Source organism: Spinacia oleracea, chromosome 2 (genome assembly GCF_020520425.1).
Source record: "Spinacia oleracea cultivar Varoflay chromosome 2, BTI_SOV_V1, whole genome shotgun sequence".
NCBI lineage: Eukaryota > Viridiplantae > Streptophyta > Magnoliopsida > Caryophyllales > Amaranthaceae > Spinacia > Spinacia oleracea.
The window spans coordinates 48,776,799-48,795,767 of NC_079488.1; the positions used below are offsets into that span (position 1 = coordinate 48,776,799).

At 37.7% G+C, this 18,969-nt stretch overlaps 1 protein-coding gene across 6 annotated transcripts in view; it reads left to right on the top strand.

The window, feature by feature from the left end:
* Positions 1-14,348, top strand: part of LOC110775558 (CBBY-like protein) — a 39,841-nt gene extending 25,493 nt beyond the window's left edge. For 4 of the 6 annotated variants that reach the window (XM_021980166.2, XM_056836775.1, XM_056836774.1 and 1 more), the window contains 2 exons: positions 3,389-3,532; positions 13,938-14,348. In XM_021980166.2, coding sequence (XP_021835858.1) covers positions 3,389-3,532; positions 13,938-14,049 — 256 coding nt within the window. In that variant the 3' untranslated portion in view covers positions 14,050-14,348. The other 2 variants (XM_056836773.1, XM_056836772.1) reach the window with 2 other exon arrangements.
* The last annotated feature ends 4,621 nt before the right edge of the window (positions 14,349-18,969 follow it).

Sequence of the window (18,969 nt, forward strand, 5' to 3'; positions counted from 1 at the left end):
GAACCAGGTAATGCTGGACCCACCATCAGCGAGAAAGTGCAAGATCCAAGGACTTCGAACACATACGATTTAATTGGATCAGTAAAAATCTCTAGTAGATAAAGGGAAAAGCTGGACTAAATTCCTAAATTAATGTGCTAAACAGAAGTCCAAAACATCAAATTTTCGAATGACAAAGACAAACTATAGACCATAAATTTCCATTTAAACCTTAAAAGGCAATTAAAGATGCAAAATCATAGATAAATTATTTCCTTGCTCGAATGGCAGAATAATTTCATCATCCAAGGAATAGGCAGTGGCATAAAAAAGAAAAAGAAAAACCAAATCTAAATAAAAGGCATCTTTCGATGTAGGGCCAGAAAACAAGAACATGCTTGCGTAAATTCAGAACAATTTGACATGATTTTTCGAAGGAGTAATTGCTCATAAGAAGAACAAATAAAGATGAAGGGAGGTGATCAAGGAAAAACTAGGCCGTTGCTAGTCTTACACCTAAATCAATTCAAATACCTAAACTAACCACTAGAATCAAGTAGAGTGGCAAGCAAAGGGTCGATATCCGCAGAGAATTGCGAGTTTCGTAGCTAGAAATGCTAACATAAGCTAGTTCGAAAAGGGGTTGGTTGTTGAAAAAGAAAATTCAAACTAAACGTTAAGAATGATAAACAAGGATTAAAAACACTAGGGAATTGGGGTTCACCAAGGGGTACATGCAATAGGGGATTAAGGATTTGGAGATTAACTAGACTTGCAAAGACAAATTAGGGGAATCGATCTTTAATACTCTCAAACAATGAATCATGCTTCCGCATCAACCCAAGGGCTAAGAATCAATCAAAATAAATCCGATCGAAATCATACAACGCAATGACTCACAATCCCTTGCCAAATCAATGCATCGTATTCCATTGACCAAGCAAAGTTACGTCTAACCAAGCAAGCAACAAGGAACCCTCCAACCCCCCAACTTATACATTTAATTGCAAAAACTAATAAATCCTACCTTAAAACCCCATACATGGAAACCCTAGGCTACACCCAAACCCCTAGATGAAGGTTCTCTTTTCCATTCTTTTTCCCGTCTTTACCTCTCTTGTAATTCTTGTCACTATGCTAGTTTTCTGGTTAACGAGGATTAACACTTTTGATTGATGGTAGTTTCTGAACTTTCACGTGTTTCTTGTTCTAAAATCAAACATCTTGCGGGCGGATTTTCTTGCATTAAGAATGATATTAATTGGCGAGCAATATATGAATGGAAAGGCAAGGATTTTATTGCTGGATAAGATAAGGAAAAATGGTGAAAAGGACATGAAATAAGAGCACCCAGGTTCTTGGTTCACTAGGCATTTCAAAATACCCAAGAGTGCAGTTTGGGATATGATAGTAATTACTCCCTCCGTCCCGGAATACTCGACCCGGTTTGACCGGCACAGAGTTTAAGGGACTTGAATTGACTTATTTAATTTAATAGGTAGTAGTTGATAGTGGGGTATTATTTTATTGTAGTTAGTGGGAAATGTGTAAGGGGGTGGGGTTGGGGGAGAGTAGGAGTTGAATTTTTAATTATTTTTTGTATAGAGTAGGGGGTAGGTGGGTTAATATGGGTGGAGTGAGAAATAATATAATATTGTTAGAATATTTCCATTTTTAGAAACAGGTCAAGTATTAAGGGACGGCCCGATAAGGAAAACAGGTCAAGTATTCCGGGACAGAGGGAGTATGTTTTAGTGGTGAATATCATTGTCTAATGGAACTTGGAAGTTACAATTTTCACTGCAATGATAAATTGATAACTACTTTATCCCAATTCTACATTCCTACTAATGCAACTACTAATCCGTGTCTAATGGGTAGGGTAAGGGGGATTGGATGTAAGTAGCCTTCCCCAAATGCTACTCCACGATGATTAAGAAACATGTAAGCAGTTTTGTGAGCCATTTGAATAATAAATGTCTGACTTCATTGAGAAATGGGTAGAACATATTTCAGGTAGAGAGATATTGACATTTCGCTCGTTATTTGGCAAGGAAAATTGGTGATTTAATGTATTACCAAGGATCATTGGTGATTATTCTCTTTTGGAGAATCATTTGGAATTCATGACAATTTGATGTCCTAAAATAAAAATAAGTGATATGGCTTGATGAAGATATTTAAATGGGAGTTGAGTTCTTTTGGTGTCTTAGTCTTTATTTGGTTATATTTCCATTTGAGGATACTTTGTTCTTCTATTATAGTCTCACGTTCTTTAATGATTGTTTTTCTTCTAAATTTAATTTCTTTAACAAATCTTAGGCTTCTGATCGTTGTCATTTCTAAAACAAGGTGACCGATTCTCCCTCTGTTTTGAAAATTTTGTGAGGTTTCCTTGTGAGCATTGCTTGGTATACAAAATAACTGTTGTCAAGCTTTGTGCCTTGGCCCCTGGTTTGAATATCTGTTTACGTAATTCTCATCAATTCCATATTTTTATTACAGTTAAAGGACATCTCTACTTTATGATGATCAAAATTCTTTCCCAAACCCGATCTGTTTCCAACAAACCTCAAGATTAGGGGAGGGAACAACTAATATTGCCACTCCTTATGTTTTACCAAGTCTTTATGTGTTTTAATGATAAAAAAGGTATCTCTAATTTTAAAATACTACTTTATAATTGACAAATGGAACTCCATATGAGTTATCTGCAAGAGTCAAAGAAGAAGTTTATTTTGGGGTATAGTACACTATATAGAGTGCAGTGGTTCTGGCTAAGAATAAATTTGAAGATGAACCTGTAATTACTCAATAAAAATAGTCGAATGCAATTTCAAAGTCAGCAATATCAGTAAAACAATATACATGTTGATAGTATTGTACTTTGGGCATGTTTTCAAATTACAGATCCTGGTATCCGCGTACATCAGTTGCATTACTATTTATGTCCTCCATTGATCCTTAAAAATTTATCCGTGTAAACTTTTGTTTGCATTACTATTTATGTCCTCCATTGATCCTTAAAAGCTTGTCCATGTAAAACTTTGACCATACGTTTTTTTTATGCAATATAAAAAAATCATCATGTAAAAGCATCTTTTGGTTTATTTCTAACAGTGTAAATTTACATGATGAATTCAAGTTTTTCTTTTCAAGCCAAGTAGTCAACAATAAAATTTTGACATTGAGGCCCACAATGGACACTCGTTAAACGAACAGAGTCTGCAATATCAGATTGTTGCATTGATCTAGTTTTTTTTTATCTATAGGGTGTTTTTACTTTCATCTATGATTGACAAGAAAACTGTACATCAGTTATCAGTGGTGCCAGTTATCTTGTGCTTTTCTGCAAAATGTCTTTTGGAGTCCTTAAAAATTATGTTCTGATATGATGAGTGTTAATTAGGCTGCGGGAGATTGTGGCTGCACTTCGAGCAGCTGCCGAAAATGCTGTAGCACCTATCAGCAATTGTGTGCTTGTTGCTGGAAGTCAACCTCTAATTGCCGCTGCTGAAACTGCAGGCTTGCCCTGCATTGTTCTCAGAAACAGGTATTGTGCTTTCTTGGCTTACTGCCCTGGAAGTTTCTTTATTAGAAGTACTTCCTTGATTTTGATTTGTGCCCTTATTTAGTATTCCAAAGTATCCTTGTATAAAGCTTAAAGGGCCATAATATCCGTTGCACATATCTAATGAGAAAACAGTATCAGTCTTTAATGTCATGTGTTATATGCTTCCCGTGCCTTACTCCGTGAGCCCCTGGTTATTGTTTCTTATCAAGTCCCAGTTTTTGAAACAGGGCATGGAGACTCCCTATATAGGTAATACAGCCTCCTTAAGTTTACGTGATCACTCTCAGAATCTTCATGGGTTTACAGATTTCTTCTTTTAACCTTTGCACCCTGGGTGCAATACCTCTCTTTGATTTGAATGCCCAACGTGTAGCAGAACTTCCACTGTGTGGTCTCTCCTGTCTCGTATAACCTTAGTGGTGTTCCTTCAGCGTAAATATCTGAGTAAACCAAAGGGTCAAAGGTGCATCTTTGTTGGGTTAGGTCCTTCTCAATTTGAAGAGAGCTCAATTATTTGGTGGACGAGATCTCTTGAAAAATGTTGTTCACATTCTTGTTGACATTCTTTGTTATCCTTGGTTTATACTTCTTAATTTTTCAAGGTGTATTTGCTTCAGAGGCCTCAGCTTTGGTTAGCAATGAGGAAACCCAATTGATTCTTAGTGGATACATATGGTGCAATTACAGTCCTTTCGGGTGGTCATCCCTCCCTGAGTTTGGCAACTCTTTTATCCTGACAACTTGCCTTAATGTTTAGAATAAGCCTTGGATGCATTAGGGATTTGGGTTGAACAATAATAATGTAGTATGAGGCATATGAAAGGGCCGCACTCGAAGAAAGTGAGCTGCTGCAGCATTGCTTGTCCTTGGTGTTGCATATGTATCCCATGACCACAGGCACAAATCAGGTAGAAGCCCATCCACGACCATTGCACAGAACAAGCCCACCATTATGGGCTTAAGTGTCGCTTCCAGGTTCTCATGGCCTTGGTATCCAAATCCATCTAGGAAAATCACAGCTGGTAATATACTGCCACGACCGTGGGTATGCGTATACTGCCACGAATGTGAAAATGCGTTTCAGAGGATCATTTAGCAAAGCTTTTCTCCATGGCCATTGTTACCATGCTCTTAGGTAGCAAAGTCAAATTAGTCAAATGTAATCTTATGGCTTTTAGTAGGGATTGTTTAGGGTAATGTTAGCCTCTCTATAAACTGGTTGCAAGCAATAATCTAAATTTGTTCGATGAGAGATGAAAATTTTCTAGATCTTTTCTCTTTTTAGATCTGTAGTGATTAGTGAACCTTGCTTTGTGACAAAATCTCTTCCTCTGTGGATAGGATACTATACTTCGAGCTATTCATTTAATTTGTTTTTGATTAGTAAATAGTTCTTGATTCAAGGTGATCAATCTCGGATCCAGCCGACTAGCATCCTTTTCCACTGCGCAACAAAAAGCTGCTTGTCTTTGGTTAACTACTTCACTGAATTGAGGTTCTTTCTCGCGTCTAGCATAGAGGCGCCCTCACAGGGCACGACACTGAACGTATTGATACTCCGCAATTTGTGACACAATTTAGGCTGACGAGGGTTATTTTCTGATTCAGATTAAGTCAAGCCTGGAGTAGCACAGAGGTGAAAAGTGTTTAGATAATAGATATGTATGAAGTCGCTAAAGCGGGCATTGAAATGAGTGACATTCTTGTTCTGGAATTTCGAGGGGCCGTTGGTTTGCTTATCTTTTTGCTTGATTTTCCTTGGCATAAAAACCCTCAAACAACTAAAAAAATAGGGCTTGTTTTACTTGAAAATTCTGCAATTTCTTGGATTTCATGATTATGGATAAACGTTCTTCTCAACTTCTTAAAGATTTAATGAGATACTTTCTAAATGAGCTCTTTACAGTTAACAAACTGCATTTTCCTTAGTAAATCACCCATAGCCGAAAGCTCGATCATTCTTTTAACAAACTGCATTTTCCTTAGTAAATCACCCATAGCTGTTTTACTTATTGTTGAGAGTACCTTGTTGAGATTGGCCTTCTTTCCTCTGATTAACTCTATAACAGAAGAAGAAACGCAACTTTTGAGGTGAAGGTTCATGGTATACACTTTAAGGGTTTTATATTGATCAGGAAAATAGGCATCCTCTTATAATGTCAGCAGGCTTCCATGTTATGGCCTCATTCGTTGTGATGTTGACCATGTTGACCTATCGGCTATCACTGGTACATTTTGTAGCCTAAGTGGTATCACTTTAATCGCCATTTAAACTTCTCTCTATGATAAAGTACTCTTTTCTGATTTGTAGTAGAAGTCCTACCTGAAACTCAGCATTGCATTGACAGACTGTTAAGTCCACCTAGAAAAATCCAGATTGTTTACGTGAAGAAGAGGGTAACCATCCTATGGCATGCATTGTTTTTTCTGTTCATTGGGTTGATGGCTCATGCTGTATTATTTGCTGTATATAATTTTTATTTGTTAGAATGGACATACAACATGTTCGTTTAACTTGTCTTGCATTCCCTTCTAACATCTATTGTGCTCACTGTAGTGCTTCAAAGCAAAGGAACTTAAGGGTCTACAGTACTTATTTCATTCCTATTCTTGTGTGCTGTTGTCATGACTCTCATTAGGGTAGGATCTTTCTACCACCTGTCATCCTTGATCTCCATCGACATTGATAGTTGATCTTTCTGTTGGTGGTTGTGATTCCTTCTTGGCCATTTGTTGAATGGACATTATCTCACCCATTGTTGATTATAGCATTATCATTCTATGCATACTAACAGTTTAGTGATGCTGCTTCCCTAATGTTGTAGTGTTGCTGCTGATGCTATGCTGTTGTTCTGCTGCTGATGCTGCTTTGTCAGCATACAGTCAGCAAGTCAGTTATGAGTTTGTTATAACAAACTTTAGAACAATCTAGATCCCTAAGCTGTACTATATATACTTCATTGCTGTAATAATTATATTATCATCAAATACAGAAAATCAGAAACTGAATTCTGCTTTCTTCTTCTTCTCTCAATCAATACTTTTCTATTCTGTTTCGTTTTTCTTCATGGTATCAGAGCAGGATCAAGGATCCTTGGCTCAATTTTTCTGAAAATTCCGCAAAACTGTTATCAGTTCTGTTTTTTGTTTGTTGACAAATTGATCAATCGATTCTGGTGATTGTTCACTGGATTTGTGGTATTCTTTTTGATTCTGGATTTGTTTTTCCATTGGTTTCTGGATCTGTGTTGATCATCTTGATCAAAACTGCTGATATTAATCAAAACTGCTGATAATGGCTGCTGGTGATGAGAATGTTAACACCAATTCACACAGAGATCTTCCACCTAATCAAGATCCAACTAGCATATATTACATACATCCATCTGATGCTAATTCAGCACAACTGGTTTCATTCAAGTTCAATGGTGAAGAAGGATTCACTAGCTGGAAAAGATCGATGCTATTAGCTTTATCAGCAAAGAACAAAATTGGATTTGTTGATGGAAGCTACATGAAGCCAGATGCTGGAACAGTAGAATGCAAAGCTTGGGAAAGGTGCAATGATTTGGTATGCTCTCTGATCCTAGGGAATCTGAATGAGGTAATTGCTAAGAGTGTTATGTTTCTCAAATCTGCAAGAGACATTTGGCTTGATTTAGAGGATAGATTTGGATTTGCTTCTTTGGCTCAAATTTATTCACTCGAACAAAAATTAGCTGAGATAGCACAAGGAAACAAGTCTGTGTCTGAATTTTTTACTGAAATCAAGTCTATATGGGATGCAATTGAAGAGGCTCATCCCTTGCCTTATTGCACCTGCAACAATTGTACTTGCAATGTGACCAAGAAATTTTTCCAAAGACAACAAGAAAAAATGGTCATGCAGTTCATGATGAAGCTCAATGATCAGTTTGCTACAATTAGAGGCAATGTACTCATGGTGCCTACTTTGCCAAAAGTTTCTGAAGCCTACAGGTTGTTTGCTCAAGAAGAAAGACACAAAGAGGTGTCTCAGGCTAGTAATCAAGTGGAAACATTGGCATTTGCAGCTGAAAAGAGAAGATTCAATGGAGATCACTGGAACAATAACAACAAGAGCTACAAGACTCAGCAAACAGGATTTCAATCTGGTTTTCAGAAAACTGGAACTAATACAAGATATGGTAAACCAGGATCCAACTATTATTGCACTCATTGCCAAATCCAGGGTCACAGTGTGGAGAGATGCTTCAAGATCCATGGTTATCCACCTGGTTTTAAGACTAGGGACAACAAAACAGCTGCTGTTTCTTTTGGAGGTGATTCTAATGAAGGAGAAACAACAGTGCCACAATCTGAAACTAATCCAGTGATTACTATGGACCAATATCAACAGCTTATGGATATGTTGGCTAAGCAACAGCAGAGTGCAGGGACTGGAACAAACTCAGCTATGATGGCAGGTAATATTTGTTTACTGTCTCATACAAATTCTAAGTGGCTTTTAGACAGTGGTGCTTCAGACCATTATTGCTATGACCTGACACAATTTACTAGTTATGAAGCTGTTAAGAAACAAAACACCTACATAACTATACCTGATGGGAGTAAAATAGCTGTCACTCACATTGGTTCAGTACCTCTTAATGATGACATAACCCTAAATAATGTGCTGTATGTACCAGATTTTAAGTACAACTTAATATCTGTGCACAAACTGTGTCAAGATTTGGATTGTGAGATTCACTTTACTCATGACAAGTGTTTTGTTTGCTGTCAGCAAGGGAAGTTGATTCCTCTTGGTGATGTGAAGTCAGGCTTATACAATTTGGCAGAAAAGAAGTTGGGAGAAGCTAATTCTGTGCAGACACACACATGTAGTGTAGCTTGTCTCTCTACTGTAGACAATGCCAAGTTGTGGCACTTAAGACTTGGTCATTTACCTTTCAGTAGGTTGAAACTAATAAACCCTAGCTGTGTGATCACACCTTGTTTACAGGATACTATCTGTCAAGTATGTCCTGCTGCCAAACAGACTAGACTTAGCTTTCCTTCTAGTAGCATTAAGTCAACTAGTCCTTTTGATCTTATACACATAGATATTTGGGGCCCTCATTCTGTAAAAACTCCTACTGGATGTAATCAATTTCTGACAATTGTGGATGATTATACCAGATTTACTTGGTTACATTTTCTGAAACAGAAAAGTGATTGTGTTACTGTCATGAGCAATTTCTTAAACATGGTGAAAACACAGTTTGGAATGACAGTGAAATGCATCAGATCAGACAATGCTAAAGAGTTTTGTGAAGGTGACATGAAAAAATTATATCAGACTCTTGGTATTTTGACTCAAACTAGCTGTAGTCATACTCCACAACAGAATGGTGTTGTAGAAAGGAAACACAAGCATTTACTAGAAACAGCAAGAGCATTGTACATTCAATCTAAGGTGCCAGAGAGGTATTGGGGAGAGTGTGTCCTTTGTGCTGCTTATCTGATCAACAGGATGCCTCTACAATCCTTAGATCTTGAAACACCTTACTACAGATTGTTTAAACAAACTCCAAACCTCTCACATTTAAGAACCTTTGGTTGTCTTTGTTATGTATCCACATCTAAGGTTGGGAGAAACAAGATGAATCCTAGAGCAACACCTTGTGTGTTCATGGGATACTCTACTACTCAGAAGGGATACAAAGTACTGGAGATAGACACAAATAGATTCTTTGTAACCAGAGATATCCATTTTCATGAGAAACATTTTCCTTTTCATCTCTATCTAAAACACAGCCTTTCACCTTCTCCCTATACTAATGCCATCTACTTACCTAGCTTCATGTCACCTACAATTTTTGATCCACCTGATTTCACTTCTTCTGCAAACATCTTTCCACCTCACTCTTTGCCTGTACATTCACCACCACCCACAGAATCAGCCACATCTACAGATTCTGTGCATACACAGTTCAATTCTTCTCCATCTCCAACACCACCTCCCTCAAACACCACTCAAACTCCTAATAACTCTAACTCTTCTTCTGAATCCCACCCAAACACCACTCATTCCACAGATTCCACTTCCAGTTCCTCCAATTCATCTCTCCCTTATCCTATTATCAGACAATCTGCAAGAATACATAAACCACCAGGTTACTTAGATGCTTATGAGTGTTTTGCAGTTTCATCCACCAACACAGACACCCCTGTTGTCACCAAGCATTGGTGTAATCTAGTTTCATATGTCACATTTCCAGATGAATTTCAAGCTTTTTTGTCTCAAGTTTGTACTATCACAGAACCAGTGTCCTATACTCAAGCTGCTAAACATCCATTATGGCTTGAAGCAATGAAGAAAGAACTGGAAGCCTTGGATAGAAACTACACTTGGGAATTAGTGGAATTACCAAAAGGAAAAAAGGCTATAGGGTGCAAGTGGGTGTTCAAAGTGAAATTGAGATCCACAGGTGCACTGGAAAGGTGCAAAGCCAGATTAGTGGCTAAAGGGTACAACCAGAAGTATGGCATTGATTATGAGGAAACTTTTAGCCCTGTTGTGAAGATGAGTACTATTAGATGCTTGCTAGCAGTTGCAGCTAGTAGAAAATGGCCCCTTTTTCAGCTAGATGTCAATAATGCTTTCCTACATGGGGATCTCAAAGAAGAAGTGTATATGCAGATGCCTGAAGGGGTAGACAATCCAACCAACAAAGTTTGCAGATTGGTTAAATCCATTTATGGCTTAAAACAAGCATCAAGACAATGGCATGAGAAGTTGTTGACTGCTTTAGAGACACAAGGTTTCATACAATCCAAGTATGATTACAGTTTGTTCATCAACAAACAAAATGGTCACATCAACATTGCAGCAGTTTATGTAGATGACATCATTTTGACAGGAACAGATGTTGATACACTGAAAGCATTAAAAGCATATCTTCATCAAACATTCAGTATCAAGGATCTAGGGAGGTTAAACTATTTCCTTGGTATGGAGGTGGGCTATACTACAGATGGGATTATTCTGAGCCAGAAGAAGTTCACTAGAGAACTTATTGAATCTTGTGGTTTTGATACCACTAAGAGAGCAATCACTCCTTTGCCCATGACTGTTAAATTATCAAACACAGAAGGAGAGTTCTATTCTGATACTGAGAAATATAGGTCTTTAGTAGGAAAACTCAATTTCCTAACCCACACAAGACCTGACCTTTCTTATGCTGTCCAAACTCTCAGTCAATTTTTGAAGAATCCTAGAGAACACCATGTGGCAGCTCTGCACCACACTCTAAGATATCTAGCACACACTGAAGGTCAAGGGATATTGCTGAAAGCATCAGATGCTGTTAGTTTACAAGCATTTTCTGACTCAGATTGGGCATCTTGTCCTGATACTAGAAGATCAGTCACAGGGTACATTTTATTGCTTGGTGGATCACCAGTCTCATGGAAGTCTAAAAAGCAAGGGACAGTTTCTAAATCCTCTGCAGAAGCTGAATATAGAGCAATGGCAGCAGCTGCCTCAGAAGTTACTTGGATTGTCAACCTGTTAGAGGACTTGGGAGTTCATCATTTGAAGCCAATCACACTACACTGTGATAATCAGTCAGCTCTCCACATTGCTAAAAATCCAGTGTTTCATGAACGCACTAAACACATAGAGATTGACTGTCACTTCACCAGAGATAAGGTTTTGGAAGGGCTACTGCATCTAAATTACTTGCCTACTCAGCAACAATTAGCAGATATCTTCACTAAGCCATTGTGTTCTACACAATTTCAGACACTTCTTTCCAAGATTGGAGCTTGTGACGCCCCATCTTGAGGGGGGATGTTGATTATAGCATTATCATTCTATGCATACTAACAGTTTAGTGATGCTGCTTCCCTAATGTTGTAGTGATGCTGCTGATGCTATGCTGTTGTTCTGCTGCTGATGCTGCTTTGTCAGCATACAGTCAGCAAGTCAGTTATGAGTTTGTTATAACAAACTTTAGAACAATCTAGATCCCTAAGCTGTACTATATATACTTCATTGCTGTAATAATTATATTATCATCAAATACAGAAAATCAGAAACTGAATTCTGCTTTCTTCTTCTTCTCTCAATCAATACTTTTCTATTCTGTTTCGTTTTTCTTCACCCATTGCTTTCTTGGTGTCCTATGTGGTGCTCCTTTTTTTTTTTTGGTGAATTAGAATTATGTGACACGACGAGTGCCATTGGATATTTGGATTTTGAACTGTCCTTTCTTTTTCTTTACCAACTTAAACATAGACTCCCTTTTATTAATATTTTAAACATAAATTCTTAATTACAAATGGTGTATAATAAATATTTTATGGCAGATGTGAAGTTAACCTAAAATATTTTAAGTACCCCGTATAAATAAAAGTTATTTGTTTTCTTTTAAATAAAAAGTATCATTTAAAATCACTCATAATGGAGCGACTTCCGACAATAATGCTAGAAGATGTTAAAATTCCTAATACATGCCTCATGTTATGTTAATTCTCATACTACCATCCACGTAAGCAAGAAAATCGGTCTACTCTTTTTTGTTATTAATATTGGTGTCCTATGTGGTGCTCCTTATAATGTATAAAGATAATAATTTATCCCTTTAAAAAGTTTATCCATAAAAAAAATTCATAATATTAAAAGTTACCCCGATATACAATAAATTTATTGTACACCTGATACATGCAAGAGAGCTCATCGGTGAATCTTTTAGCATAGTCTTTTAAGACTTTTAACCCGAAAATGGATTGTGATCATCTCGATAATGTCATAGAAGTTAGGCATAGTGTTAGGTAGCATACCTAACTTATGGCTAAACCATTTTTGGTTCCTGGTTATGCACCAAGTATCATCACATGTTACTTTAAAAGTATGTTGTATGTTTATATGCCGATGAGCATATAAACATGGTGGGAAACAAGAACTTAAAAACATGGTGCAACTGCTATTCCATTTGAATACTGAGATTACTTTTTGTTGAATGGTGGTAAATGTTTAACCAGCTTCTGTCAGTGACCACCAAGCCCTATGATTATTAGATTTTCCAAATTCTCAAAAAACGTTTGCTATTGATCAGTTCACGAGGTAGCCACCTGTGATTGGTTGCAGGTGTATGACACTAAATTCTTCCTCAGTTGTTTCATCTTGATGCATAGCTAGTAAAGCTTCCCTCAGTGCTTGCAAAGTGTGACTAGGACTCCCGGAGTTTGTTCAGGCTGAGAAATGCCAAAATTCTCTTCACATAATGGAGTTTCTTTCAACTTCATTGGTCCACTGATCCTCTCTAAAGGTGAATCCTTTGGAAGTACCCTATTGATTTGACAAAGTGTAGAGACTTTCGAAGGAAGTTAAGAATATCAAGCGTGGCTTTTTCTTGGGATTTCTAGAGAGTTTTCTTTTCATATTTCTGATTTCTGCATAAGTTTTTGTGTGTTACAACGGCTCTAAAGCTAAGAGCTTCTTGTATACAAGATCTTCTAACAACATTAAATAATTTTCTGTACATGAAGACAGAACAGAAGGAGAGATTTACAAAAAGAAACAAAATCCCCCTAGGATCAATACAAAAAGCAGAAAGCAAAACACAGAATTCTAGCAAAATAATCCCGTGAGTGTGAGCCATTCATTACACGCATAAACCCCTAATCAAGTAGGAGCTGATTTAAGAAGTGTTAACTTGAAAGAAATTTTAGTGTTGATGGTCACTTTAGGACTTGGTGATCAAAGCAGCTAATTGAAGAAAGGATCTTATGTGAGTTGTATCGGGAGTTCCATCCACAATGTGATCCCTTACATAATGGCAGTTAAGCTTTAGATGCTTTGTCCTCTCATTAAACACTGGGTGATGTTCTACATGGATAGCATCTTTGTTGTCACATAACATATTGAGAGTTAGGCATCTTAAATTTCAAATCTTCCAGGATTCCCTCAATCCACACTATTTCGCTGCTTGTGATTCTTCTGCATATGATATTGAGACAATTTTTTGTTTCTTGGTTTTCCATGAAACTAAGTTCTTTCCAAGGAACACATAATATACGTTAAGAGACCTCCCAGTGGCTCCCACTATAGGCACTTGTTCCCTAATCTGCGTTTTGGCATCACAAAATGCAGACAACTTAACTGCTGAATCTGCATGATAATATAATATGTCTAGACTTGGGAGATTCAGATACCATGATTCTTCTGGTTCTTCAAGTTCATCTTCATCTGTGGAAACTTTAATTCCTTCGGTACCTTTAGACGAGCACGAAAAACATAGACATTTTGATATACTGATCTTAGATTTTGGGTTTGAGTATACTGTGGCTGTATGAAATGATAGTATTTTCAGACACATTGCTTGTCTGATGTCTGACTCAGTTTCAATGTTTGTTCCAGCTTGACATCCAGAGCAGAATTCCCATCAGCAGCTGCCGTCATGGATGGTTTCGGAGATGCAGACCTAACAATATCCAAAGTACGATTGGCGTTGTCAAGATTGTCGCAATGATGACACTTCTCATTGAAGCCTGCTGCATCCTCCTTCCCCGGCCTTTTCCCTCAAAAAGTAAACTAGAGAAATTAATTGAATGAAACTTAGCTTCTCTATTTATCCTATCTTTATATGTGTTAAATATTGATCGCAACACTTTTTCCAACATAATTTTCCTTTCCCAGTTTAAGTGACTTACTCTTCAAATCAGCTTACTGAAGAAAGGATCTTATGTAATGCGAGGATATTATGTTGAAGACAGATTGTGGAAGATATTTAAATGGAAATCTTGGCCAACGATAAATATTTATTGTGGACACGATTCTCCAAAAGTACACTATTTCGAGCAAGTAAGCATTATGTTTTCAATATTAGTGGTAGAATATTACCCTTGTATTTCATTTGAATAAATCACAATGAATCATGTATCTATACTTGGGACTTAGTTTGTGATATGCTTAAGTCGTATCACCTAATCAAAGATAAACCTAAATCCACTAATCAGGTAGTAAGGGAAGTCAGGACCGAATCCACAGGAAACATCGTTCTTTCTATTATTAAAACTAAGGTCTAGACTATTGGGAAACAAGAAATTGGTAGGTTTGAATAATTGAACTACAACAATACTCCCTCCGTTCCTAAATAAGTGTCACTTTTGGGCCTCGACACGGTGCTTAAGAAAATTGTAAAGTGTGTAAGAGTTAATGATTGAGAATGTTTTTTTTGGGGAAAGGATAAAGTAGATAATTGTTTAATTGAATAAAGTACAAATAAAAGTGTATGTGGGGATTGAAAAGTGGAAAAGTGTAGAATGTGTAAGTAAAAGTAATTATGATTTATAGAAAAGTGGGAAAAATGTATGGAAAAGTGTGAAAAGTGTATGGAAAAATGAGAAAAGTACATGTTTAAAAATAGAAATGTGACACTTATAATGGAACACCAAAAATGAAAAAGTGACACTTATTTAGGAACGGAGGGAGTATAAAATAGGGGTAAATCAATTAATAAAAGACCTAGGGAATACGTTCACTAATGAGCAATAATCCGGGATATAAACAATCACTAATAATCAATAAAGCGATTAATCAGACTAATATGCTCTCTCGAATCGGTACTAATCATAGACTTGGAATTAACAGTCTCTCGCAATTTATCAATCCCAATTCTACCTATTGAAACAAGCCTAAACATCAAATTGCATCACTCGAATTTTAACTTGATATTGCTAGGCTAATACAATTAAACATGCACAAATCTAATAGCATAGTAAATGAAATCAATCAATAGGAAATCAATCAACAATGCCAACAATCAACAATAATCAATCATCCCTTCATATTAGTTCATGGATTCCCAAACCCTAGATAATAAACTACTCACGCATAATTGAGGTAAACAATGCAAACATATTAATTGAAAACATGATTAAAATAGGAAAATAAAGCAAGGAATGAATTAATACCTAATTGAAGAACGGAAGATTAAATTAAAGTTTCGAAATTTGATTGAAATAATAAAAGTGTTTGGAATAAGTTGAGAGAATAACTTAAGTGCAAAAATAAACTAAGTACTGAAAATTAGAAAACAAGCTCCCCAATACAAATAACTAAGGGCTATATTTATAGTCTTGCCCAAAAACAAAACGAAAAACCGGAAATAAACTAAGTAAAAATGCGCCCCTGGTTGTCGTCGCCCGATCGGGCATTGGGCCGCCCAATTGGGCGAACAACTCGTAACTCGCCCGATCGGGCAGGCATCCACCCGATCGGGCGGATAGAAATCCTTCCGAGTCTGCTGCAGGGTGGGCGCCCGATGGGCACCTGGTGACGGACGCCCAATCGGGCGCGTGGTGAAGAGAATAATTCTCCTTTTGTCGTCGCCCGATCGGGCGAACAACTCGTAACTCGCCCGATCGGGCAGGCATCCACCCGATCGGGCGGATAGAAATCCTTCCAAGTCTGCTGCAGGGTGGGCGCCCGATGGGCATCTGGTGACGGACGCCCAATCGGGCGCGTGGTGAAGAGAATAATTCTCCTTTTGCTCGCCCGATTGGTCTCCCTTCGCCCTCCAGTCGTAGGGCGACAAGCTCAACGCATCCATTTTCAATAATATCACCAAGTCTAACTCTTAGGGCTCAATCATGAACATCCTAGGCTCCCAAGACAACGAGCGTCCCGAATCTACTCGGGATCATGTAGTGGCCCGTAATGGCACGAAACAAGCCTAAAAAGGCCAATTTCTCTTCAAACAAACATGAAACTCAAGGCACACTCCATAACACATATTAGTACTAAAATAGCTCCTAAGAGCTCATTTAACACAGAATAGTACTAAGGGACGGGGGGTAAAAACTCTATACTCCCTCCGTCCTAGATTAGTTGTTACACTTTCCTTTTCCGTCCATCCCAGATTAGTTGTTACACTTCTAAATTAGGAATGACCCCACAATTATTATATTGTCTCTCTCTTCCCACTAACTTTTTTTTGTCCCCACACCCTCTCTCATTCAATTAAAAAAAATACCCCACTAACTTCTATCAAATTTGCTTTTTCAATAAAATAACAATTGATAACCAAACAACCACTTATCACCTAAAACTTTGTGCAAAGGTAAGTGTAACAACTAATCTGGGACAGAGGGAGCACAACATGTTATCATTGTTTGAACACTTGAGTCTTCTAGGTTCTCCAATGAGCGAAAGAATGGATGTCTCCATCTTGCCGAATTCAATTAATGATCGGTGGATTTAGTTGCTTCAAGCTTTTCTATCAAAGTTAACCAAGAGAAGAAACATTTGGTGAGTTTATTCAGCTTGTCAAAATGCTAAAATAGTACTCGACTTTGAAGCCAAAGATTACTCAAGGCTAAAGAGAGACCATTCAAGAGAAGTGGAGAGTCCAAGACAATGCTAATTCAGTTCCCAAAAAGGAAGACAACGCAGGACAAGTCAACATCAAATTGTCTCTATTATGATGGAATCAGCCATTACAAGAGAGAATGCCCCAAATACAAGGAAGATCAGAAGAATGGAATTGTCGTTCCATTTTCAGGTACTTTCGTTATAGATTGTAAACTTGCTATTTCAACTTCATGGGTATTAGATACAGGTATTGACTCACACTTATGTTCCAATACACATGGACTAAGAAGAAGTAGAAAGCTTAGCAAGGAGAAGTGGACCTACGAGTGGGAAATGGAGCAAGGATTGTTGCATTAGTTCTATACACTTATAGTTTGTCGTTGCCCTCTGGGCTAGTTTTGGAACTGGAAGAATGTTTCCATGTTCTAAGTATTACTAAAAACATCATTTATGTTTCTTTCTTGGATGTTAAGGGATTTAAATTTGAAATGAAAGACAATAGTTTCTCGTTTTATGTTAAAGAGATGTTTTATGGACTGCAAAATTAGTCAATGGAATTTATTTGCTGGATCACGACAAACGGGTTTATAACATAAATGCTAAAAAGGCCAAAACAAAAGATTCAGATCTCACCTATCTGTGACATTGTCAATTAGGCCACATTAACATGATACACATGGAAAAGCTTCAGAAAGAAGGGATTCTAGAGCCATTTGACTTAGAGGATTTTGGCGAATGCGAGTCATGCTTACCTCTCTCTAAATTTGTAGAAAGAGCAAGTGGCCTATTGTGAGTAATCCATACAGATGTATGTGGCCCAATGAGTTCAAATTCTAGAGGTGGTTTCAGCTACTTTATCACTTTTACTGATGACTTCAGTAGATATGGTTATGTCTACCTAATGAAGCATAAGTTTGAATCCTTGGACTAATTCAAGGAACTTCAAAGTGAAGTAGAGAATTTAAGGAAATAATGCCCTTGGTCCAAGTATGCATATAATATTAAGTCTAATAAATGCGGTTCAGTATTAATTAACAAGTTAATAATTCAGTGAGATCAAGTGAGCTGAATGCCTAGCTAGAGGCCGCTTCAGTTCAAGTGGAATTAATTATATTAATCCATAGCTTACTCTTGACTGAACCCGTACGGTCACACAAATAGTACGTAAACGGATCAAGTATTTAATGGCATTAAATACTCCATCTATGGATATTCAGAATCGACGGATCTTGGTTCCAGTGGGAGCTGAGATCGTCAAAGGCAAGAAATGAATACTCCGGAAACGATGATATTGCCGGAAACGGAAATATGGATCGTATCGGAAATATAAATATTATCCAAGTCGTAGATGTTGCCGGAAACGAAAACATGGTACGTATCGGAAAATATTATCGGAAATGGAAATATTGCCGGAATCGGAAATATTGTCAGAATCGGAAATATTATCGGAATCGGAAAATAATTCCGGAAACGGAAATATTAAATATTTGTTCGAAACGGAAATTAATTCCGGAATCGAAAATATTAAATATTGTTCATATCGGAAATAAATTCCGGAATCGGGAATTTAATCAGAAGCGTATCGTACGAATTAGCATCGGACGAGGCCTGCCAGACGAAGGCCCAGCACGAAGCCGGGCCATCGCCCAGCAAGCCAGCGCGCCACACGAACAGCCAAGGCCACGCCAGACCCAGCGCAAGGCCAGGCCCAGCAGGCCGTGGCAGCGCGCGCAGCTTCGAGCAGTGGGCTGCGAGCATTGCTGCTGCTCGCGTGGGCTTGTAGCTCGCATGGGCCGAGCGGCCATGTGGGCTGTGCGCGGGCATGGCCTGCACACTTGCGGGTCATGCTCGTGTAGAGTTTGTGTTCACATACGAAACCTAAAGTGTATAGGATTTGTTTAATGATTAAATTCCTAATCCTAAAAGATAAATTAATTAAATAAGAGTTCTACTAGGATTCTAATTTAATTAATTCGTATCCTAGTAGGATTCGATTACTTATTCCATGGCCTATAAATATGAGTTGAGGGCTCATAATTTATACAGATAATTTCAAGTATTCAAAGTGATTTTTGAG